The 26,450-nt window shown below is 36.7% G+C and overlaps 1 protein-coding gene across 2 annotated transcripts; it reads left to right on the top strand.

Annotated features, from left to right (window-relative positions):
- The first annotated feature begins 1 nt into the window (after position 1).
- On the top strand, positions 2-26,245 carry LOC129807384 (breast carcinoma-amplified sequence 3 homolog). Of its 2 annotated transcripts, none has more exons than XM_055856612.1 (6): positions 2-319; positions 11,063-12,071; positions 14,522-15,371; positions 19,565-20,014; positions 20,084-20,233; positions 23,320-26,245. In XM_055856612.1, the coding sequence occupies exons 2-6, from the start codon at positions 11,097-11,099 to the stop codon at positions 24,651-24,653; spliced, it is 3,759 nt and encodes a 1,252-aa protein (XP_055712587.1). In that variant the 5' UTR covers positions 2-319; positions 11,063-11,096; the 3' UTR covers positions 24,654-26,245. The 2 variants fall into 2 exon arrangements, with proteins under 2 accessions (XP_055712587.1, XP_055712588.1); XM_055856613.1 differs by lacking the exon at positions 2-319 and adding an exon at positions 5,750-5,828.
- The last annotated feature ends 205 nt before the right edge of the window (positions 26,246-26,450 follow it).

The following is a 26,450-nucleotide window of genomic DNA, read 5'->3' as shown; positions in this document are numbered from 1 at the left end:
CAGCTGATTTTGTTGTGTAAAACGTCAAATTGCGAGAGAGACGGTGGAAAATTTGTTACATTGTCTCATCTGCGTAGAAAAAAGGCACTCTCGGACATTTTGTTGCATTTTAAAAGGCAAAAAAGCGTGCAAAAACAGGATAAAAGCGTCGAATGGAGGGTGTGTGTGGTGGGTGGTAAGGGAAAAGTGTGGAATTGTGTGTGAAAAAAGTGGGCCAAGTCAATTGCCAAAAGTGAAAAGTTGATTGTGTAAAACGATGACGCAGTTTGTTGAAATCCACTGAAATTGCCCAGTTATGTGTTTGGCTGCCTTCCAGACAGTGAGTACATCCAATTTCAACCACCTTTTTGGAGGATTCCCGGGGACAGGATGTCCACCAGGGGCATTTTCAGGGGGTTGGATTCTTTGTTGGCTAGCTTGGGCGGATTCCCCAATCCTTTGTCCTTCGCTCTTGCCACTCACTCTCTCCCTCTCTGAGCACACTATCAAACAATGGCACGCACACTTGCATCCATTGCGCGTCCGGACGAGGGAGCTGAGAATGTGTGAGTGCCAGTGGTGGCGCTGAAGTTGCTCTCTCTTTTGAATGTCAAATTGCGAGAATGGTGTTGGGCCAAGGGGCCCCTCTCTCAGTTTCTCCTTCTCTCTCTCTCCCAGAAACCTGCACAATCAACAGTGCCGTTGTTGTTTATTGACTCACTTCCCAGACAAGGGATTTTCTAAAATAACAAAGAGATTATGTTACCAATGTTACCCATAGATTACGTTGTTCAACCAAAATTAAAAGTTTAGATAATCCTCAAAACTAAATCAAAAATAGTTAAATAAAATCTTCAAAGTAGGGTAAATGTCCTAATTCAAAACCATTTCCAGACGCTTTAACTTTGACAGAAGATTCAACACATTAAGTTCATATTTTTTCTGAAGAGAATTACATAAATTTGCTCCTTGACTCTTCTAGAATGTTACTATTTAGTGAAAATTCTTTAGATATAATTTGAAAACTTCTTAAATACAAGAAAAACACACAAGTGCAAAATGCTTCTATTGGAAACAAATTAATCCAAATGGAGACGAGGGAAAGTTTCTAATTGGAGACAAACAGTGTAAGTGAAACCGCGACGAAAGGCTTCCAAAACCTTGTTGAGTTGCTCCTGAGTGCAGGATTTGTTCTTATTCCTGGTCTTTTCTCCTTTCTCATCTAAAACAATAAGAAAATCTCTCCAAAAAAAATCATATTTCCAGGGTTTCCTATTGAAGCATTTGCAGACACTTCAGAAAAACCCTTTTTGTTCACGATATAGGTAATTATTTCATTTGAAAATTTCACGTACCGTTAACAATAAAGATTAGCACTTAATTTAACTAAAATTAGCCAGAAATATGACATAAATGTTAAACAAAACGAATAAACAACAGTCACCTTATTGTATTTTTCACTGGAAAACATGGTTGATCGATGAAAAATTCGATGGTGAAAAGCTACACTTTTAATTATTCTGAGAAATTAACAAATAGAAATTTGTGAATGTGAATGGATTTTCGCTTTATTTGGAGCAAAATTAACTAAATAATGAAACTGTGGTATAGAAAATATATAGTTATAATAATTTAGTACTGTATTTATCGTGAAAATAATGACGTTTCCATTTGGAGTAGCGAAAAATTTCCATTTGGAGCAGGTTTTGAATTAGCTTTATTTACCCTAATCTAAAATTGCATAATTTTAATGAATTATTACTAAAAATGGGTAGCAAAGCGTCCCAGGCTTTGCGAACTGCTTGAACTCGTGACTTATACGGCCTTAAGACCTAAGGCTTAGTCATATGGCTTAAATTCTCTAATTTCTTATAACTGAAAACTTGCTGGAAAAAGCATAAAATGGTGCCTATTTTGAATTTCGAGATCATCAAGAACTAGGCTCAACCTTAGGTCTGAAGCCGGCCTTAGATGCTAGGGGAGACCGGGGAGGTTTGGGACAGGGGTAGTGTGGGACAAGGCGATTTTTTCATTATTTATTTTAAATTAATGGGATTTAACCACTACTCAATTGTAGGCAATATTAAGATATAACTTGACTAAAAGAATGGATATCCTCAGTTTTATTGTTTTAATTCAAGTTTATCAGTGGAGCAAATTTCTCTACAGGGGCAATTAAACTATCAATGTCTTGGGAATCAATAATTCCTTCTCAGAGGATATTCTATCTTTGCCCATTCTCGTTAAAAACTATTTTCTCAAAAATTTCTCGAACAATATCCTCTACAATTTTTACAAGTTCTCCAGAAAAGACAAGGCGAGAGCTAATTCAAAGAAATAAGGAAAAAACAGGTACTATGCAGTTGTAAAATCAAACAGGAATCCGCCAATGAGTTCAAAAATAAAAGTGTTAAGAAAATCTACTCGCCTGAGGAATTTGATGATCATAAATAAGAAGAAAATACTTTAAATAATTGATTGACAATAAATGACTCTACTGCACAAATAAAATTAATAATAACTTCTAAGTATGAAATAAAAAATGAAGCATTTTTATTTCTTTCAGAAATATTTTTAATCTAGTATTTAAAATTAATTAACGTGCTCCAATAATGCATATTATGCGAGAAAAATGCGTCCCATACTGCCCCATATCGGGGAGGTTTGGGACAAAGCATCAAGTTAAATGTTTAATCTTCTCCAAGAAAACTAATTTGTTTTCCAAGTTCTATCGAGTACTTTTTATAAAGTCAATACCCATAGGTATCCTATAGACTGCATAAAATTATGATACGCTATCGTGATTTTTTGAAATAGTGTCTCAAAGTCAAAACATGAAAAAGTGTCCCAAACCTCACCGGTCTCCCCTGTACCTCAAAAGTACCTTCTTATCATTTACTGATTACCGGTTCTCACCCGATTTATACCGATTCATAAATCAATCAAAAGATCCCACAAAATATTTTTAGAATAATAAAAAATTGATATTCGGACAAAACTTAGTTATCGGTTCATAACGGGTTATTAGTTATCGGTTATGAACCGGATCAAAAACGACTGGAACCCATTTAGTTTTGTAAAAAAATCCAAGATCTTTCCAACCAAACCAGTCCAAACAGAACCCCATTCGGTTGATAAATGCGCTCTCTAGACCTTTTAAGCTTTTGACTTTGAAAAACCGTTATGAGGAATGATTCAACAGTATTTTCACACAAGGTCAAATGTCCGCCTGGGTAGTCTCTAAAACATATCAAAAAATGAACAAAAAAAATCGCACGATGCGCTTTCGAGCAATCCCAAAAACATTGTTTTGGAAGAGGGAGAAAATGAGGGACATGTTAACGATCCTTGGATTTAGGGGAGGGCCCAAATCGCTATCTCTTACCGTTTGGCTTCTAGAGCTGACAACAGTCGGATAAACAGACGGACAAACATCGTGGCGACATTTCTCAGAAATCGTCTGAAAGGCGAAGATTTGTTGAGAAAAGTGGTTCCCAGCCAGGGAGTGGAATTTGGAAATTTTGGAAGGTGAAAAAATCGAGCGATTATATAACAGTGGCGGCCAAAATAATAGAAACACTCCTGATAACCTAAGTTTTTTAACTTTTGTGAACTTATTTCCAGTATGTTTAAAAAAATAATTTAGAAATGTCTAAGTAATTACCTTACATCGAAAAACTAAAGTACTGGCCGCAAAAAGTCTGTATTTTTACTCAGAGTGCGTGAATAATGATTTTCTGTTATGGTGTCTACACCTAGAAGAAATTTTCGTCAAATTCTGTCGTTTCTACCTACAAGAATAGAGAAACTTTTCTTTAAAAAGGTATTTCTAGTGTGTAGACGCCTTTAGACAAAAAATAGAATCACTTTCAATTATAGTCATAAACTGTATTTCAAAAATAACAATTTTAGTATTATATCAATAATTATTTAGTGTCTTGCCAATTAATTTTCCAAGTTTGGATAAAGAAAACTGTGAGGAACTGGAAAAAATGTAGAACTTTCTATTTAGAGGTTATAAGATTTTTGAGGCTACCAAAGCAAGGAATGATCGTAAAAGTCAAAGCTGACCACATTAAATTACGAGAATCAATAATGCGTAACACAATACAGTATAGACTCTCTCTCAATTGGACATTTGGGGCAAAATGTCATCCGGTTTATCGGTAGATTTGGGCATCAAAGCCTTTGTAAATTCCACAAAAAGCGCTCAATTATAAAGAATCACGATAAAATAGGAAGAACTACAGCGAATTTGAGCAAATTAACTTCATAATTAAACGTAAAAATTGTCAACAAAATTTTTCGTCCGATTGAAAAAAAAACCGATTGAGCGAGAGTCCACTGTATAGTGTTTATGTAAACATAACACTGGTAATTTTGACTGCTATCGGTTCCATGGGCCAATTGTATTAAAGAAACAACAACAAATCAGAATTTTCAAATTGTTCAATGTATAAAAATCAACCTAGCATTTCATCGTAAGGTATTCTATATCGAAAATAAGGTTGAAAAGGCACTGAAATAAGTCCTGGATAAGTTAGAAATAGATTTTTATAAACAGCACTTGGAAGAAAAGTGTATTTCCTTTCGAGATAGTAAAAAGTGAACTTCGGACAAGTAGTAGAATGATAAATTTTCTATAAGAATATGTCCAATAAAAAATCATAAAGATTTTCTGAGAATTTGTGCTCTATTTTTCTTTACTATATAAAAAAAATTTAGAAAAGAAAATTTCTAAAATGAAATAAATTTTCATTAGCTAGTGGGAAACTGATGAGAATTTAGTCAAATTATTATTTTGATTATAAATACGTTAAGCCGTCCCTTGGTATATCGTAAGTGTGTCCATGGCATAAGACCAGTAAATCAGTCTTCAAGTTGCTTTTTGTGTCTCATATGCTTATCATTATCTATTTATTGATAACAATTCAAGGTATATGGAAAATTACAGTTTTTTTTCATAAAATATATCCAAATTATTTCAGATAATAACTTCCTCAGATCTGGATCTTTTGCTTAGTCATAAGGCTTAAGTCATGATTTTGAACACATTTAGAAGACTGATAAAAAAAATAATAATGACTATCTGCGTGACAGACCTTCGAGAACGGACTTTTTCTCCAGTCTGAAATCGTATTAGATAAAATGTAAATCATACATGTTCTGAACTATCTAAACAGCCTCATTGATTTGTTAAGAAACTTAGAGTAAATAATCATAAGAAGTCTTTTCGAATACTCATCGAATACTTAAGAATTAGATGAATGAATTTCACAATAAAATGTAATATTGGCAATATTATCCAAAGGTCATTTCCCTGCAAGAGACATTGAAGGTTTTTCCGCAATATAGAAACCGTTCCTACTCCCTTATCTGCCACTGTATTTTGTCTCTGAGGAATTCTCTCTTTTTGTGTCACTTTTGGGCTCTCTTCCTCACTCTCTCGAGTCAGTGTGTGCGTTTGACTCCAGCTCAGCTGTTTGGTCTTTTATTGGGGCTGCGTTTTGCCAACTTGAAAATAAACAAGAGCCCAAAGTGTGAAGTAAAAAAATTCAACGCAATTTGAATGTGTCGCGAAGAGTAGCATTCTCGTCCCACGAGCGCGGGTGTGATTTCATTTCTCGTGAATAATTGCGGAATTTTTCCCATTTGAAAAGTGAGAGATAGCTGCCAACAATACTTTTGAGAGTCTCTTCCTCTCTCCCTCTCTCTCGGACGACCCTGAGTTTTTTTCACTAGGCACTTTTCCTCTCTCTCGCATACATAGAAAATTGCATGTGCATTGGGAGAGGGAAGTATTATGCTGATGATGTGATTGCCTGGATCGTCTACTCTACGTATGCTACGTATGTAATGTCTTTTCTTTGCTTTGCTTTATGTTCTTTATGGAATTTTGATGGCTTTGATGGCTTTTATGAAGGAGCAAATAGGACTAATAACAATTAGGTTTACTGTTTTCTCAAATAACCTTTAAATCCCTGGCTAGAAGAGGAGGACAATTTAATAATCAGCTTTTAATCAATCACAAATTCTTGGATTTAATCAAGACGAGATTAATCGGGATTACAAAACTTAAAACGTTTTTTTTTATTATTCTTGGCATATTTCTAAAACAGTTTTTATCTTACACTATTTCTAATGACGTCTTTTGAAGGAACAAAAAAGTGTTGACAACCATTTAAGGTTTTAGTATAAATATTTTTGCTAAAGTATTGCTCATACACCAACACTTCAATTTAAAGTTTTAATTGTTTTCGCTTTTGTTTATCGCAATTCATTACCAGTTCTAGTGCTTTTGTGTGTCTTTTTCAAACAATCACCAAAATAACTTCAAAACTGTAAAAATTTATCGACAAAAAAAAATTGAATCTAATTTTAACTTCATAGGGATTTAAATTTTTAATAGTTTAGTTAGTGAATCGAGGTAATGAAGATAATCCGTGAATTAAGCCAAATTTTAAATCCCCGATTTCGCTTCAAAATTAAAACATCTCCTTCGCTCTTAAAAGTTTTGTATGTCCATCGCATTATGTCATATTCTTCTTCTTCTTCTTTCGAACATCACAACGAATTTAATTTACAGTAGACCAGAGGTGTGCAAGAAACCGTTGAAACCGAATTAACGTCAAATGAAACATGTACGTCAATGGTCAAAACGCTACTATAACAAACTTATTTTGATGTTAATTCGGTTTCAACGGTTTCTTGCACACCTCTGCAGTAGACTCTCTCAAATTCGGGCATATGGGACCGAAATGTCAGCCGAATTAGAAAGAAATTCGGGCGACAAACTTTTTGAAATGCAACGATTTTTTATTCATGTGCATATAGATATTGAGTTTACACACTCATATAAGGTAAATTGCATGAAAATCCTTCAATAATGCAAAATCATATCAAAACTAAGACAAACCATGCCAAATTTGAGCATATTTGATTCATTTGATAATCATAATCAAACTTGAAAAATAACAACAAACTGTTTTCAAATGTAACCGCTTCCCGAATTAAAAAGTAGCCCGATCTTAAAAGAGCCGAATTTGCGAGAGTCTACTGTAGTTCAAATCAATTTTGATTCTCTGGCACACCTTTTAGATCAGAAAAATTTCATATAATCGAAATTGACACCCCTTTCTTTCTTAAAAGCTTTACATAAATGTCTATCCTACTCTTTCGGACTCTTCTTCTTCTTTTGAACGTAATAACAAATTTAATTTAGTTCAATCTAATTTTGAGACCGAAAGAGTGGGATAGACTTATTGCAAATCTATCGAGTTAGAAAAGGACGCAAATTTTGATTTCCTGAAATTATACCGAGCTAAAAGTAATGCCAGAGACATAAAAGATTAAAATAGACATAGGTAAGGTGAAAGGAACATCTATTGACACTTTAAGAACTGGTGTCAGCACCTATTGATACCTTACTCTGCTGTACAATTTGGGATATGAAATTTGAACATTTCTGTTTATAGTAAAAGGTATATTACAGAAAAAACGTTACATTACTTATATTTTACTAGTACATTAAATAATTTTCAACATTTTGACAAAAGTGTCAATAGGGGTTCCCTGTCGAACAGACATTCCTCCGACCCTATACCAAACGTCTTAAAAAGATAGTGATATAAATTTTGTTTTCATAAAATTTTTTTGACCAGTCCGAAAGAATTAGTAGAATTACGTAAATATAAATTCTGCTTTGAACGTAAAAGAAAAGTGTAGAAATAGAAGCAACATATAAAATATTTTCAAAAGATTTTTAAACCTTCACATTAGCAAATAATGTGAATAAAATTGAAGAAAACCTATTAAAATATTTTTATAGTTTTCAAAACGTCCAATAAAGGGCCATAGTGTTTTATTATATCATAAAAAAAATAAAATAAATTAGGAGTTACATGATTTTTATTAAAAATTTAATTGAGGGAAGAATATAGCAATATAAATAAAAAAATTTAAATAACTCGCACTTATGAAATTGTAACAGCTTATCATATTTTGTAAAAATTCTCAAGAAGCGCGGTGTAACTTCAAACTTTCAATTATCAATAATATTTTCTAAATTAATAATTTAGTATTTCCTATATTTCAAGAACAATTTTTTCTAATCGAGTGTCAACCAACCTTTGAGATCATGATTATCTATGGAATCTGTTCATGTACTGTCTGCTAGCTGCCACAATTTCCTCCTTCGTTGTCGCTGTATTAAGATCCTTGTAAAGCTCTTAAAAGGATTGTTTTTTTTTCATAAGTTTTACATAGGGGCAAAATAAACAACTTGTCACTGTTCTGGAGCTTAAACGGTAAGAGATATCGACTTCCAGTCTTCGATGACCCTCAATAAAAAAACAAAATCTCTCGACGCTTGTTTTCCCCCTCCCCACCCCCTCCTCTATCCCCTCCAAAAGTAATGTTTTTTGGTTTTTCTCAAAATTGGCCCAAGCCTTTTTAAAGATTTGAGCTAGCACAGGCGAACATTTCGCCCAAACATACCTATAACCGGAAAAATCGCCATTTTGAATTATTGAAAGTCAAAGATCAAAAATTTTGGAGGGTCCATTTTACAACCGATTTGATTAAATTTAGATTTTTTGGAAGGGTATTGAAATTCTGAACCCGACTGCATCGGTCATAATCGGTGATGGATCGGGAAAGTAACGGCAATAGCCCTGTTTAAAAAAAAACTGTTTTTCGCACTTTTTCAGTCTTTTGACCCATATATAATTCAAACGGTAAGAGATCTCAATTTCCGGTCTTCGATGACCCCTCCTCAAATGACATTATCTCGTACCCAACCTCTTTATTATTCCCCCTCCTCTTTCATACGTTCCCTATCTCCCAAAAATAGGTCAAAAATGAGGTTTTTCCAATTTTGCAAAGAATTGGCCCAAACTTTTTCAATGATTTTTGGACGTGCTTTAGAGCTAGTTCAGACGAACATTTCGCCCAAACATACCTATGACCGGATAATTCGCAATTTTGAATTTTTGATGGTCAAATGTCAAACACTTTGGAGGGTCCATTTTACAACTGATTTGGTTAAATTTGAATTTTTTGGAAAGGTATTTCAATTTCGAACCCAGCTAAATAGGTCTTCATCGGTAATGAACCGGTTAAGTACCGATTTTTGAATGATTTTACATCCCAAATAATTAATATTCCCTAAAAATAATATTTGTTCGATTTTTCTCAAAATTTCCCCAAGCTTTTTCAATGATTTTTGGATATGTCTTAGAGCTAGTCCAGGCGAACACTTCGCCCAAACATACCTATGACCGGAAAATTCGCCATTTTGAATTATTGAAGGTCAAAAGTCAACCAATTTGGAAGGGTAATTTTTTACCCCATTTGGTTAAATTTGAATTTTTTGGAGAGGTATTCAAATTTCAAACCCGGCTGCATCGGTCTTCATCGGTAATGAGTCTGTTAAGTATCGATTTCTTGATTTTCAAATGCTTTTGTGATTTATGAATCAATTTGATCTCTAGTAGATCAGTAATACCAAAAGATCATGCAAAAAAAACTAATTCACGGTGAGCTCTATCTCGTGAGTTCGAGCATTCTGCAAAGCTGGAACGCTTTGCCATCTCTTTTTGTTATAATTATCTTACACTTGAATTTGAATTTATTTTCATCTTATTTTTGATCTTTCTCACAATCGATGGACATGTCCCTTTTCTCTATCTGAGGTTTTGGTTTTATATTAGATGAGTTCATATATTCTGTCAGTAGAAGAGGTCGAAAGTTTGGAGTAGTATATCTCAGCTCCTGATGAACATAATTGGATGGGTGAACTATTGTTGGAAAGCTTGGCTCATTAGCTTTTAGAATCTGGTATATGTAGTCTGCTATGAGTAAACCATGGTCTTACAGAACCATTTATGTCGAAGAAGACACTTTTTGCAGCGTCATTTTTGACCATCTACTGCTGGGACCAGGAGTGACCAACAATTCTCGCACAAGGACTATTTGTTAGAGGAACTCAAAGGGTATAATTTGTGGAAGAAGCTTTTTTTTTGACATCTTACTTTTTTTTATTCATCGACTTTTGCAAGAATTTTGAAGTGTTAAACGCAAGAAAAAAATGACAAATCCTAAAAGAGTGGTTTCTGGAGGGGAAGGATAGACGTGGGGATGAAATTGATGTGATATTTGGATTCCTTGGATCAACTTATGGGGGAGTACCTAGAACATTCCAAGTCGATATCTTCATTAGTTTGTCCAGAAAATGAGATAGAAGGATTTCTGTCATTTTTTTCTATGCGTGTAAAATGTTAAAATTCTTGCAAAAGTCGATGAATAAAAAAAAAGTAAGATGTCCAAAAAGAAGTTTCTTCTACGAATTATACCCTTTGAGTTCCTCTAACGAACAGTCCAAGTGCGAGAATTGTGGGTCACTCCTGGTCCCAGCAGTAGATGGTCAAAAATGACGCTGCAAAAGGTGTCTTCTTCGACATAAATGGTTCTGGAAGACCATGGTTTACTCATAGCAGACTACATATACCAGATTCCAAAAGCTAATGAACCAAGCTTTCCAACAATAGTTCACCCATCCAATTATGTTCATCAGGAGCTGAGATATACCACTCCAAACTTTCGACCTCTTCTACTGACAGAATATATGAAATGAACTCATCTAATATTTCATTGGACCTAGGCCAGTCAAATAGAGAGAGAGAGAGCAAGATTATCATGCTACAAGCTAGAGCTGTTCGGCAATTTTATTATAACCAACTTTCCTCTCATGCAATTATAGTCTCTCGAGTTGCCAGTTCCGCGAAAAAAAAATACGGGTTCCCCATAAGTTCCCTGAAAAATGTTATAGGATCCCTGAATTCCCCAGGTTTCCCGGGTTCTCTGGCCAGATTGACATGAGTTCCCCGCAGTGAGTTACCCCTTGACTTTCCTAACCTCACATGAGCGCCACCACTTCCAATCTTAATCTTAATCACAAAGAAATCGATAAATCTCGAGCAAAATTGAGTTGTGCCATTAAATTTGCAAATGTGCGACATTACCTATTTCACTTTAATGCTCTCTAGGGAAGTTGTAAAGAATGGAAATTATTATGTTGTTGCAGGAAGTGACTCTTGCAGATAGTCTGAAGCATCAACATGTCGGAGTCTCCACGTCGCGGCGCCCGCAACGTCCCGGCCGTGGTGCCCCCTCAGGCGGTGTGTGATCGCTCGGTGCTGGACAGTGTGGCTGGCTTCATCAATGATGTCACCCTCACGTCCACCAGCAGCGCCACGGACACCGGGAAGGAGTCCATTCTGTGGGCTCGCTTCGAGACGGACGCCGATGTGAGTGATCTGAAGTTCGGTGAGGATTGGGATCTCGAGGCAGATTGTGCTCCTCCATTGCTCCTGATCCTGGGCTATGGGACTGGGGTGCAAGTATGGGCAATCCCTGCCAATGGGGAGGCCGTTGAGGTGCTTTCATGGCGTCATGGTAGTGTGAGATGTCTGAGAATTCTGCCAACTCCAGTTCCCGATGATGCCGATCTAGCTGATGTTCCGTGTGATCAATTTGCCTCAAAGCGCCCCATTATGGCACTGTGCGACAGCCCCCAAGCACCAGGGGCTGTTACGGGCGGAAGCACTGCTCACTGTTCGGTGTCCTTTGTCTCCCTGGCCGATGGGGATGTGGTGAAGAGTATCAAATTCAAAAATCCCATCCTCGATATCCTCGCCAATAGATCCACCATTGTGGTGACCTTCCAAGAGAGGATAGCGGTCTTTGATGCCAGAAACTTCGAGGATAGATGCACAGTGACCACATGCCATCCCAGTCCTGGTCTCAATCCCAATCCCGTAGCCCTGGGTGCCAGGTGGATGGCTTATGCTGAGCGGAGGCTCATGTCGAAGCGCAGCAGCGGAGGATGCGATTGCGATGGTGTGGCCAGTTACACGGCCACAATGCTCAATGCGGCAAAGAGTCTGGGGAAGGGTCTGAGGGAATTGGGCGAATCCATGGCAGCGGGATTTAGTGGTCAGGGACAAATGCAGGCTGGTAGTCCAGGATCAGGAAGTTCAACACCCGTTTCCGATCCCAGACAACCCGGATTGGTCACAATAATGGACATTAAGGTGAGTTTGTTTATCAACAACAACAACAAAAAATCCCTCTGAATCATACTTCTTCCAAAAAAAATTGACAGAAAAAAAAATAAACAATTATCATGAACCTTGAATATGGGGCACGTGTTAATTGCAAAACAGCCGAGGAGACAAAGAAAAATAACACTACCTGAACAGAGAAATGGTTCACACAGTATTGCAATGCGACCCGAGGAATTTTCCTTATCGGAACTTGCTTTTTTTTTTGAGTACATAAGCAGAGAGAACCATTTTTATTTCATTGTCTCTCTCTCTATTTTCATTTTCAATCATATACGAAAGCTCATGAAACTTTGTGCGAGATATGAGGGCGAAAGAAAAACAACAAACAATACAAAAAAAACCTTCACTCGACCTTTGAGATAAAGAGAACTGAGTGGAAAATCTGAAGCAATTTCTTTGGAAAATGTTAACAATAAAAATACATTGCTGCATTTTATCATTTTATTGTTTGCAACAGAATCATTTTGAAATTGAATTGATGTTGATTAAATTTTTACACATTTTTAATATTTAATTTGCGTAATAAATTTTTAAATGGATACAAATTGGATTAAATCTCGGTAGGCCCTTGAATCTTATAGGCTCCGCACAGGGCTTTTTTATTGCAATTGTTATTGTATGAAATCGAAAGCGAATATCACAGTTTAGAGTTTAGAGCTTAGAGTTAAGCTACATCAGCTTATAGCAGGTGTGATTCTTTAATTGGTTTAATATTTTGACTCACATAATTTACCAAAACATAAAACATTTGCGTTGTGCTTTGCAAATGTTTTATGTTTTGGTAAATTATGTGAGTCAAAATATTTGTAACGTCTTTGTAAACCAAAGAATGCTTACAGCCAATGATGAAGCATTTCCGCCGTTTGGCTTCGGAGGCTGGTCACCAACGCTGAGACGGCGGCGGACGCATGGTATGGGGGGTATGCGAAGTTGAATAAAATTATTATTATTATTAATTGCAAAGGACAATGGACAAAATGGTCCAACCTTTCGCCACAAATGAGACCTATACGATGACAAAGGTAACAACTTTTGTTCCGAGACCAACCCCAAAAGTATGTAGGAAAAGCACTAGAGCATAAAACATATCGCACGTTTATTATTACAACGGCGTATGTCGGTTTTTCATCTTCAAAATTTTTTAGAGAAAAAATGTAAAAAAAAGCACGAAGTCTCTTCATATTTTTATGTTTACCGATTATGAACCGATTTTTGACAGAATTGTAAATCACGTAAAATGATTGGTTATAATAGCAGAGGGGCACTCAATGGGTCAAGTGGTAAAGCACTCGCTCTATGATGCAAATGTCTCGGGTTCGAATCCCCTTTAGGTCACCAGGAATTTTTCTGGCGTTAAAGGTGTTCGAATTGCATCCAGTGAGCTTCACTGTACTTGATTCCACGGGCATGGGACTGACAACCTCATCCCGTACAAGAAAAAATAATAATGCATGTCTAGAAATCCCTTTGCGGGAAGGCCTAGTTCCTAGTTCTAATCCGGATCGCCGTTATGCGGACAAGTTCACGACGGTTACATTTAAAATACTTTTGAGGTTATGTATGCATGCGTGTTCAGCAATGAAAATGAACTATCCTGTGATGTTTTTGTTTAATAAATGATGTATAATAGAGTAGACTTCTCCATTTATGTCTTTTTAATGTTCTTTAAAAGTTTTATTCTAATTCTACAAAAAAATCTTATATTATATTTTCGAGACGTTGAACAAATTCAAAAAATCCATCCAGATTACGAAGCGGATATCTGTCATTTTGTCTCCCAATCATCCGGATTACAAAGCAGGCACTGTATTATTATAATAGCAGAGAGCTAATGCAATTCAATTTCTAACAAGAATCAATAACAGGTATATTAACCGATAGAAGACGTTTCCAATTTACCCGTAATTCAAATACCTTTCAAATGGATTTATACTTCACACGATTAACCAATCGGATGAAAAATGTTCTCTACACTGAGAAAAAAGAGGGTGCGATTAACTTTTTTCCTCATAATTTTAACACTTTTTAAGTATAAAAATATAACAACATTTTGTAATGTTAATTTTGCATCTTTTTAAGGGTAAAATTAACATGAAAAAGGGTAACTCTAACCCCTAATACACCTAAAAAGGGTAATATTTACACCGAATTCGGATCAATATTGCAGGGTACAATTAACATTTCCGGAATGTTATTTTAACTTTTTCGGATTTCTCTCAGTGTATGAATTGTTTAAGCCTAGATTTTGAAAAAAAGCCAATTCCAATTGTGACGAAATGCTTTAATTGAAGAGAAATAGCTCTTCTTGTATTTTTAAACATTTTATTTCACCCGAAGCCATTCCTAAATAAATTATCAAATTAACTTTCGGTCAAATTTTGATTTTTGTTCTGTCAAATTTGACATTTCTGTTACAGCATCCAATAAAAGACATCAGCCCCACGACTGGAGCTCCAATTTCAGCTTCGGGAGTAGATCCCATTGTGGCCCATTTTGTTGCCCATTCGGATGCAATTGTGGCTCTGGAATTTGATCCGTCGGGGATGCTTCTGCTGACAGCCGATCGCCGTGGTCATGACTTCCATGTCTTTCGTATTCATCCACATCCAGGTGGAGCCTCACATGCAGCCGTTCATCACCTCTATGTGCTCCATCGAGGAGATACGACAGCCAAGGTGCAGGATATTGTGTTTTCCTTGGACTCACGCTGGGTAGCCGTCAGTAGTCTACGGGGCACAACTCATGTGTTTCCCGTGACTCCGTATGGTGGTCCAGCGGGGATTCGCACCCATGGATCGCCTCATGTTGTCAATCGCCTGTCGCGCTTCCATCGTTCGGCGGGTTTGTCCATGGACGGCGGCCGGTCGAGTAGTCCGGTTTCCTACACAGATACACCCCATGGAAGCAGTCACACGGGTGGTGCCTATGCTAATCCCAGACTCCCACCCTTCCCGCATCCAACTGTCATTCTGCCACTGACGCAGCTAAGACAGCCTACAACATTGGTGTCAGTCGCGGGATCTGGAACCACTCCGTACGTGAAGGGCAGACAGAGACACTCTTCACTTTCAGACGATGCCAGTTCCACCAAGCCACTGCGAATGTGTGCCACTTTTGCGAGACCCAGAGCCTGGCTCCTAGATCCTCCGGGAAGTGCCAGAGAGGCACCGTCACTGAGGATGCAGAGACGTGCTGTTGATTCACTTTTCATCATGGCGGGACATGGAGCACTGATTCAGTACGACCTCGAACCCAAGCACACATCAAGTAAGATTTTAAAACACTTTGAAACATTTCACATTTTTTTGACATACTTTAGTAAAAAATATGCCATTAGGGTAAGTGTGCCAAATTCCGGCCAGCTTGCAATTTCGGCCACCTTTTTTGTTCCTCGAATTTCCATGAGCTTTTAGATTTTACGTACACTAGAGATTATACAATGCAAAAGAATAGCAAATTACAAGGTTCCAAGCAACACTCTTTCAGAAGAAAGAATAAAAAAAAATCAATTTGAATTTAAAATATTACATTTCAAACTTGAGACTTTGACGCTTGCATGCAACTATGCCGAAATTTGGCACAGTTACCCTAATATTTATTCAATTAGAAAATTTGGAATTAAAAAAAAAATAATATTTCTCTCATTCGGTAATATAAGGGCTCAACTCTACAGATTTATGGCGATATTTCAATAAAGAATGCAAGGGAAAATCTTTCTCTCGAACATTTTTTTAGCACTTTACTGTTTTCAAATGCTTCTGCATTATCGACTTTTATTTGTGTTGGTTCCTGTCTTGACTGTTTTCCTCAGTTCTTGCCGTGATCTAAAACCACTAAACAGTCGAGACAGGAACCAACTTAAAGAAGAGTCGATAATGCAGAAGTATTTGAGAACAGTATAATGCCAAAAAATATTCATTTTTCATTGGAATAGCACCATTATTTCGCTCGTTTTTTTAAAAAAATTTCTTAACATTAAAAAACAAGAGATGCATTTTATTAATAATTCTCTATCTAAATCTAAAGAAAAAAAATTAGAGAAAATAATTCCAAAACCGAACCCCATAGCCAAGCGGATTAAATTGTGATCCTTAAGGGAAAATACCTCGGAATTATTCTGCATAAAATTCCACACGAATTTTCCAAGAAAATTCCAGAGCCCTTTTAGATCTCCCATAATAAATTGAGAACAAAATAAAGGCACCACCTAATCTACTGCCTCAATTCAAAGGTGCCCCACTTCCTCCTACTGCCTATCAAATTTAATTAAAGTGTGAAATTTCTCCTATGATTATATTGATTATACTTCACTAATATTGTGAAATTGTTGACATAATATATTCTATACAAATCTTACACTATCTTCTGAGAATTACCTCCGTAAATTTTCTCTTGGAAATGTACCAGAAATTTCTCCGGAATCTTCTTTGGACATTTACAATCTGAATCTTTAATGGATTTTCCGCATCTTTTAGCTATTGGGTTACTGACTTGTATAAGATCAAAAGAAACCTAATTTTATTTGCTTTAAATACATTTTGATCCAGTTTTCCTTTGAAAAAATCCACGGAAATTTATCGTCAAATTTTGTTACTCCGTGTAATTTGACGGTAGAATTCCAGAAAGATTTCCACAGGATTTGAAGTTGGAAATTCCAATGGAATTTTAAGAAACTTCTAATGGATGTCCTTTGGAAAATTCCACAATCTCCATAGAATTTTTCAAGGATTTTTACACTATAGGCAATTTTTTCAGAAAATTCCTATAAATTTTCCAAATAATAAAATAAAATAATAATAATAATAAAAATAAATGAAATAAGCAAAGTGATTACTACAGTGGTGGAAATAAGTATGATTCCACCACTGTATTCAAAAAAAACTCATACGTAGACCATAACGTCCTTTCATATCAACATAAAAAATCGACATTTTGATTTTTTATTTTAAGTATTTTTAGAAATATAATAGAATTTTGTTTTTTGGGGTGGAAATAAGTATAATTCACTCAATAAATTGAGCGCTAGGGTATTTATTTTTGACCAAATTTAGGTTAATATCTTTTAATAATTTCATTTTACTATAATTAGTAAATTAAGTTCCATTTTCTAAAGTTTTGCATTAATTTTTACCGAAATATCGTAGGAAAAATTAAATTGATTGCAAATCTAAAATTTGCAGCTTTTAGTTCATTGAATGTGTACTTTTAGGATTTTTTTATATGATACCTTTGGAATAACTAAAGTATTGATTGTAAAGTATTGACCCGTGCCAGGCAAAATTAGGAATGAACCAAAATCCTGAAAATAATGACATTATATGGAGGATAATTATGTGTGGAATAATTTCCCAAAGCACAGAAAATTACCCTTTGACACCAGCAAGCAGTAGCTAAGACACTTTTAAGAATTCGGAATTTTAGCTTTCGGAATTTTGATTCTTTCGGGATTTTGGAATTTCGGGATTTTGGCTTTTCGGAATTTTAGTCCTTTCGGGATTTTGGCATTCAGGATTTTGTATTCTCGTGATTTTTTTCAATTCGGGATTTTGGCTTTTAGGAGTTTTGATTCCGGAATTTTGCATTTCGGAATTTTGGCTTTCGGAATTTTAGTCCTTTCGTTATTTTGGCATTCAGGATTTTGTCTTCTCGTGATTTTTTTTCTTTTTGGGATTTTGGCTTTTAGGAGTTTTGCTTTCGGAATTTTAGCTTTCGGAATTTTGGCTTTCGGAATTTTAGTCCTTTCGGTATTTTGGAATTCAGGGTTTTGTCTTCTCGTGATTTTTTTCTTTTTGGGATTTTGGCTTTTAAGAGTTTTGCTTTCGGAATTTTACCTTTCGGAAATTTGACTTTCGGATTTTTAGTCCCTTCGGGATTTTGGCATTCAGGATTTTGTCTTCTCGTGATTTTTTTTCTTTTTGGGATTTTGGCTTTTAGGAGTTTTGCTTTCGGAATTTTAGTTTTCGGTATTTTGGGTTTCGGTATTTTAGTCCCTTCGGGATTTTGGCATTCAGGATTTTGTCTTCTTGTGATTTTTTTCTTTTCGGGATTTTGGCTTTAGGAGTTTTGCTTTCGGAATTTTAGCTTTCGGAATTTTGGCTTTTGGAATTTTAGTCCTTTCGGTATTTTGGCATTCAGGGTTTTGTCTTCTCGTGATTTTTTTCTTTTTGGGATTTTGGCTTTTAAGAGTTTTGCTTTCGGAATTTTACCTTTCGGAATTTTGGCTTTCGGATTTTTAGTCCCTTCGGGATTTTGGCATTCAGGATTTTGTCTTCTCGTGATTTTTTCTTTTCGGGATTTTGGCTTTTATGAGTTTTACTTTCGGAATTTTAGCTTTCGGAATTTTGGTTTTCGGTATTTTAGTGCTTTCGGAATTTTAGCTTTCGAAATTTTGGCTTTCGGGATTTTAGCTTTGAAAGCCATTGTGAGGAAGCGTCGACCTCGATGCAGATCAAAGTCTGAATCAAAATCAGAATCTTGCTTTGGAGCGCCTTGGGGTCGAACCCGAACATCTTCCCGAAGTAGCGAAGGATTGGCGTGGGTTGCTTAGCCTTCGAGATTTTGGTTTTTCGGGACTTTGGCTTTCGGGATTTTGATTCTTTCGGAATTTTGTCGTGACGGGATTTTGGCCTTCCGGATTATAATCCTTTCAATATTTGGGCATTCGGGATTTTAGTCCTTTCGAAATTTTGGCTTTTCGGGACTTTGGCCCATTCGTCATTTTGGCGTCCGGGTATTTGACCGAGACCTAATAAAACATATCAAAATCCTTATTTGCTAATAAAGTTTTAAGGTGCGAACCTATCCTCCATTTTAATATTAAAAAAAAAATCACGAAAATTTCTATCGGATTCCTTGGGAAATCCACTATAAATCCATAGGATTTTCCCTGGAGTATTCAAGGAAAAATACTGGAAAATTCCATGCAATTTTCCCTTGAGATTCCTATTCCGCTTCCTTTGCTATGGGGTTGTATAAATTTGATAAAAGCAGGAATAAAAGAAGCTGATTTAAAAGAATATAAAATATTTATTGTCAGATTGAAATGATGATTTGTCAGCAATTTTCTGAATAGAATTTTTCATTATTTGTGCACTTGTCCGAACAATAAATTGAGTAAAGTTTATTGAATGAGTGATAAGGCCAAAGTCATGAACTTGCTTGTGAGAGTGTCGTTAAATAAATTTAAATCCCATTAAATAACACAAATGCAATTGCTTGCTGTTGTTAAATAGAAGTGAAACAATGTTTTTTTTTTCTTGTTTCTAAGCTCATTCTCATTTTATTTTAAATCCAAATGACACGAGAGAAACTTGGCCAATAATCTCAAGAGAAAAGTTATTCACGTTTCTCTGTTTATTTTTAAAAGTAAATATTTGGTTTTGTGTTAAAAAAAATGTGAGGAATGTCTCTTGGGAAAGAAAGAGGGAGATTGAGGGAGATTTTTTTTTGGGATGTTGCAGGTGTCGCCAAGGAAAGAGTTAGCGATGATACGCCAATTGAATTGGATGTCGAAGCAAAGGCTCAGTGGAATCTACTGAGAACTGTGGATTCTCTGACAGAAATTCAGCCACCATTGCCCTCGGACAATTGGTTGCTGAGGGATCGGGTTTTTGAGGCGGAGAATGCTGAGGATGTGCGTGAGGGAGAGAGGGATGATCGTTGGTTGGCTCAGGTGGAGATTATAACCCATGCTGGGCCACATAGGCGCCTCTGGATGGGACCACAGTTCATCTTTAAGACCTACAACACACCCAGCGGATCATCGCTGAGTCACATTGATGCTGAATCTGTGGAAGTGGGAATTGCTACGGCCAGTGGAGCCCTTCCGGCCAGATCTAATCCAATGAATATGCCAATCACGACCACAGGACGTCCCATTGTGCCCGTTCTCATTGAATCCGGATCTTACAGTGAGTTTCCGCTAAAGCAATTCCCGCCAAAATTTCCCTTTTATTTTTTGGGGGGCCACTTTTTTTCAGGCAGCTACGAGCCCAGCCCACGTCTAACTGATCAATTCCGCCATGATGACATGGATCCGGACTTTAGTCTGGGACCCCGAGAGTCCCAACTGAGGGAAGATCTGGCTGATGCCATGCGCGAATCACCGAGTGTATCGCGAGATACAACAGGTGAGCCAACACAAGATACTGCTTGCAATGTTGTTTACTTTGATTTCTGATTCATTTTCAATAATATTGCTTATCATTTGAGAAAGAAAAAACAGACAGATACATTTTGACATGGCTTAAGACACTGTAAATAAAATAGTTGCTTCATTAAATATTTACCATTTTTGTTAACATTTCACACAATTTGCACATTTTAATTACTTACTGTCCAATGCATATTTCACAAAGATGGATCACAATTTAGTTGAGAGATTTTGCATGAGTTTGGAGGTTTCCTTCTTCTTCTTCTTCTTCTGTATATAAAGTTGGGTGCGTCAGCAAATGTCGTATGCAAAAAAAATAACAAAGACAGAAAAGGCAAATGAATAATGAATTCATAAAAAAAAGGATTTTAATTTGAAAAAATAAGTTGAAAAATAAATTTTCTGAACTTGGGTTTCAGATTAGAGGTTTAACTTCGGGTTTAATCCTGTTCCTGCTATTTTCGAATTTCTAAACAAAAAAAAATCAATTTAAAAAAAGTTTACTTAAGTCAATTGTACTCAAAAGAGAATTTAAGGACTAAAATGCCACCTGTTATAAGCATTATTACTGCTGAAAGGTTATAATAATGTCCTAGGCACACTTTAGACTTAAGCCGCAAGATGACTTAACGTAATTATAATCAAAAGCCAATGATAAGCCTAGATCAGCTTATAGAGGTGCGATTCCTTCATTGCAAATTTGGATTGTGGCAAACCCGAACGATATTTGCGGAGCTCAGAATGAAAAATGAACATATACTATGGTTAAAGCCGTTAAAGCATAGGATATGTTCATTTTTCATTCTGAGCTACACATTTATACATAAATAATGCAAATTTCGTTTAATAATTCTTAAAGTATATGAAGCATATTATCGTTATTAATGAGGAAAATTGGATGAGAAATGCATAGAAATGTCTAAAAATCTTTAAAGTCGATTATCTGGGAAACTATCAGAGATAGAGGCCTCAACTTTAGATCCGTTTAGAGACCTCTGTCAGCGTCACGTGAGAATCCGGGAAGATATTCGTTGCTCACGAAAAATACGCGCCCCGCGAAACTCCGCGAAAAATACGCTCCCTGAGAAAATCCGCGAAAAATTCGCGTCGCGCGAAAAAATACACTCCTCGCGGAAAAATATGCGCCCCGCGAAAAAATTTGCGCCCCTGTGAAAAATCGCGGATGAATATACGCCCCGTGAAAATCCGCGAAAAAATACGCGCTCCGCGAAAATCCGAGAAAAAGTACGCGTCCCGTGAAAATCCGCAAAAAAATCGCGCCCTACGACAATCTGCGAAAAAATACGCACCCAGCGAAAATCCGTGAAGGAATTCGCGACCCGCGAAAGAATTCGCGCTCCGCGAAAATCCACGAAAAAGTACGCGCCCCTCGAAAATCCGCGGAAGAAAATACGCCCCGTGAAAATCCGAGAAAAAATCGCGCCCCGCGAAAATCCTAGAAAAAATTTGCGTCCTTATAAAAATTCGCGACCCACGAACATCTGCAAAAAAATCGCGCCTCGAGAAAATACGCGCCCCGCGATAATCCGTGAAGGAATTCGCGACCCGCGAAAATCAACGAAAAAATACGCGTCCCTCGAAAATCCGCGAAAAAAATCTCATTCCGCGAAAATCTGCAAGAAAATTCGCGACCCGCGAAAGTCCGTGAAAAAGTACACCCCCTGCGAAAATCCCGAAGGGCAAGGAACTATGAGACTGAAGGTGGCCGAAATAGGGCACCAAAGCTATGTCTATATTTTTATTCATTTTAAAATGTATATTGAGAATTATTTTAGAGAAAATGAAGACGATAAACTGTGTACAAAGTTCCAAGCAACACTCCTTAAGAAGAAGGAATAAAAAATTCAATTTGTATTAGAAATATTACATTTCAAACTTGACACTTTGACGCTTGCATGGAATTATACCGAAATTTGGCACATTTACCCTAAGCATAGGAAATTGTCAACTTCAAATGGTTCTCCTGGTTCTCCTGAAAAGTCGTCATTCTTAATCTTGACAGTTTTTTTATTTTATTGCCCTTTTCCCATGTGGCCACCGCCGACTTAGCGTCAATTCCAACCCCAAGGATAAAACTATGTTTTAATCTGTTAAATGTTTTAAACGTTTTAAACCTGTTCTATAAATCCCAACTTTATCAAGAACAGAAATTCTTGTCTGCAAAATGAGCAAAAAAAACAAAAATGCCTACGACACTTACTGATGCAACTGACTAAATCTTCTTTCTTTGGTTTTTTTGTGGTATATTTTCCTGTCTAAATAAAATTCCACCACATTTAAATTCTATGCCAATGTTTATTATCCGAAATTCAATAAAGTGGTCATAGTGACGTTATGAGAACGTCATGAGAACGTCACAGTAACTTTATTGAATTTCATAAACATTTTGTGCATTATTTTTTTTACTGTATAAAATGAATTTAAACATGAAACACTGTGGTACTTTGGGGAGAGATTGTAAGCCAAAGGCAGGTTGTGTTGCGCAGAGATTAGTGTCCCTATAAAAAAAAATAAATAAAAATCTAATTAAAGCACCTTAAGCACATTCCTTGCGAATATCGCGATGACACTTTTTTTTTTTTATTATAGCGTTAAACGTGATGGGAAAATTAATTTGCATGAATGCTTTTATTACTATCTTGCAAAGAACTTGCGAATAATATCACTTGCGAGAGAAAGACGCTAGAGTTGAGAGATTTATCCATCACACACCGGCCGTGGCTAAATCTAATTAATACTTTTATTTTGTTTTTTTAATTCTAATTATCTCACAATTTTATTTTTTTAATTTCTCTGTGTACATTTTTTTGAACACTTTTTTTGTTTTTATTTTTTTTAATAATTTCTTTTTGAAAGTTGGCTTTTAGAAGAAGCTATATATAGATTAGTGAGTTCGGTTTTTTTTTCTCTTGGTTCTTGTTTCTTTGGTAAAATTGGAGACACAAAAGAATAGAAGAAAGAAAAAAAAAAAGAAATAGAATAATGGAAAGAAAGAAAAAGAAAGTGACTGAATCTCTGCCTCTGGCTTTCTTTCTCTTCAAGGTCCATCAGCGTCCGTGAGACGTGAGACAGTCGCGTTGGGACATTCGACTCCGCCCCTAAGTGGGACGTCGTCGCGTTCGGTGGCCAAAGTGGTTAATCCACTGGGGACAGTGACCACGGTGACACAGTCAGTGGCTATGTCCTCGGTTGAGCTGGATACCTGCCTCGCGGATCACTATTTGCACGAGAATTGCGATGAGGCGCTCTTTCGGCCCGTTGTCACAGTGATTAGTGACGTTCGGATGGCCCCAAGTGACGATACAGTGCTCCAAGATGCTCCAGAACCTGTTGGTACTGAGCTAATTGTGCCAGTGATGGAGGAGGAAAGGATGCACAGGAAGTCACCGGAGAAGGAAATTGAGGAGAAAATGGCAGAAATTTCGGTAACGAAAAAGGCCAAGAAAAACAAGAAACACGAAGAAAAAGAACCATCACCGCCCCCAATGGAACCTGAACAAACTTCCAAGGTTCCCCCCAAGGTCCAGAAAAAGCCCCAAACTGGATCGGTAAAGTCCCGAAGGACCAAAAAAGGTGCACAATTTGCTAAAAATCTGCCCGAAGATGAACACAAAATAAGTCCTCCAGATGAAAAAATTGAGCATAAAATCGATGAAATTCTGCTAGACGAACCGCAACAACTACCACCGGATGACGATGAAGAAAATTTACCCCAGTACAAGACCCTAAAGCAGGACTTTGAAATGATTCAGGATACTTTGCTCAAGGATTCAATTGTCACGACAACGGCAAAACGTGACGAAGAATTTCCCGAAATTGTCAATAATTTCTTCGATGTGACAACAACAAAGTTGGATTTGGAATTTCCCGAGGAGGATGATTGTGATCGTGTGGTGGAACCGTTAGCACCGTTAGAGCCATTTGAATTGAAATTCGAACCGATGTTTGTGTATCAGGAGGAGGAGCCAATGCTGTACGACAGTATGGGATTGAGACGGCAGGAAAATGAACAATTCTGGTCGGATCACTTTTACAGTAGCTACGAAGAGAAATTCACGGACAATCATCATGTTCCCACCGAGAGAATTCTCTCAGTTAGTGGTTCATCGGAAAATGACTCGGAATCATCTTCGGGCGGTGAGAAGGCAAGTGAGGGCAGTGATGGGCACGATGAGGAACTTCAGCCATTGATAAATGCCAGTGGAGGTGCAAGTGAAGGATCACCACAATCAGATCGCTATGCAGCAGCTGATCAGAAGGTAACAACGGTTCACGACGACAAGGAATCATCAACAAAGGCATCAGAAACACTGCCAATGACCAACCAAAGTGATTCAAAGCAGAAAAAGAAGAAATCACGCAAGAAAAACAGATAAAATATGGCAAACTCTCTTCTCTTTGACATCTAACAAACAAGGAATAGAAGCAAAACACTTCCTTTCAGGAAGAAAAAAATGGGCCATTATTGCAGAAACTTGTAGCTTTTTTTCAAAATCCCATATTTTTCAGGATTATTGAAGTGAATGAGTAAGCTCCGCCCAAAAGACATTTTAGGCCACGCCTCCTTCAGGTAAACCTCAATTGCCTAGTTGAAATTTCTTGTATCCAAGATTTCTTTATCTTTCTTTCCTTGACGATAACCCCACAAAGCAAAACAACATTTAAATTGTAGTCCATTAAAAAAAATAGACCACGCCCCCAATGGGAATGAAAAATAATCAGATATTTGCTTAACAAAAACCTATTAATTTTTCAGTGTTACCGAATATTGATTACAAATCAGTAACTTTGGATGGTAACAGTGCAGAAGAGTAAAAAAAATTGCCAAAAAAATAGAACACGCCCCTAATAAAAATGTAAAATTGCCCTCATCGATTTCTTGGTAGTGATCCGTTTTTTTATAGTGATTAAAGGGGTAGCAAAGCGTCCCAGGCTTTGCGAAATGCTCGAACTCATGACTTAGATGCTATACTTCAAAAGTACTTTCGCATAATTTACCGGTACACAACCGATTTGAATCGATTCATAAATCACTCAATAGAAATCACAAAATAGTTTACAGGGTAATAAAAATTAATATTCGAACAAAAATGACTTATCGGTAAATAACCGGTTCATTACCGATTCACAACCGATTTGAAACGACTTATAAATCACTCAAAATATTTCTCAAAATACACCTCAGGAGTAATTTAATTGAATTTCGTATAAAAATTAGTTATCGGTTATGAACCGGTTCATCACCGTAGGCTTTGCGAGCTGCTCAAACTCCCGAGAAGGAGTTCTGCCTTATATTCCTTTTTGCAAATTTTTCTCGTGCATATAAAATTATTGTCGAAATAAATTTGTCTATAAATCACCACAAAATCAGCTTGAAGTTGAAAATTGTTCAAGAAGAGGGTTTCATTTTATTTAATTAATTGACCAAATCGGGTGAAAATTAGGCATTTGACCTGAATAATTCAAGATGGCGAATTTCCCGACTACCGACAAAACATTTTCAAAAATGAACGAAATCGCCAGGGCCAATTTTTTGCAAAATTGGAAAAACCTCATTTTTGACCTATTTTTGGGGGATAGGGAACGCATGAAAGGGGAGGGGGGAAATAAAGAGGTTGGTTTTTTAGATAATGTCATCTGAGGAGGGGTCATCGAAAACCGGAAGTTGATATCTCTTACCGTTCGAATTTTATATGGGTCAAAAGACTGAAAAAGTGCGAAAAACAGTATTTTTAAAATAAAGCTATTACCGTTACTTTTTCGATCCATCACCGATTATGACCGATGCAGTCAGGTTCAGAATTATAAGTCCTTTCAAAAAATCCAAATTTAACAAAATCCGTTGAAAATTAGGCCCTCCAGCTTTGTTGAACTTTGACCTTCAATAATTCAAGATGGTGTTTTTTCCGGTGATAGGTATCTAAGGACGAAATGTTCAGCTGGATTACCTCCAAAACATTTCCAAAAATGAAGGAAAACGCCAGGCCCAATTTTTTGCAAAGTCAAAAAACATGTTTTTGGCGGGGTTAGAAGGGGTGGGTGGTAATTTGTGTGAGTTGGTTCGATAGAGAATGTTGACTTGTGGGGGGTCACCGAAGACCGGAAGTTAATATCTCTGACTTCTTGTAACATTAATGCACGCAAGTAGGCGTGACTGTCGAGGGGGCGTGGTT

This window comes from Phlebotomus papatasi, chromosome 3 (assembly GCF_024763615.1).
Source record: "Phlebotomus papatasi isolate M1 chromosome 3, Ppap_2.1, whole genome shotgun sequence".
Lineage (NCBI taxonomy): Eukaryota > Metazoa > Arthropoda > Insecta > Diptera > Psychodidae > Phlebotomus > Phlebotomus papatasi.
This window is presented reverse-complemented; position numbering and strand designations above follow the sequence as displayed.

Excerpts from the sequence above, each read along its gene's own strand:
- LOC129807384 (XM_055856612.1), top strand. The coding sequence starts at position 11,097 with ATGTCGGAGTCTCCACGTCGCGGCGCCCGCAACGTCCCGGCCGTGGTG. Across the intron at positions 12,072-14,521 it reads TCACAATAATGGACATTAAG|CATCCAATAAAAGACATCAG; the intron begins GTGAGTTTGTTT and ends TTTCTGTTACAG. Across the intron at positions 15,372-19,564 it reads CGAACCCAAGCACACATCAA|GTGTCGCCAAGGAAAGAGTT; the intron begins GTAAGATTTTAA and ends GGGATGTTGCAG.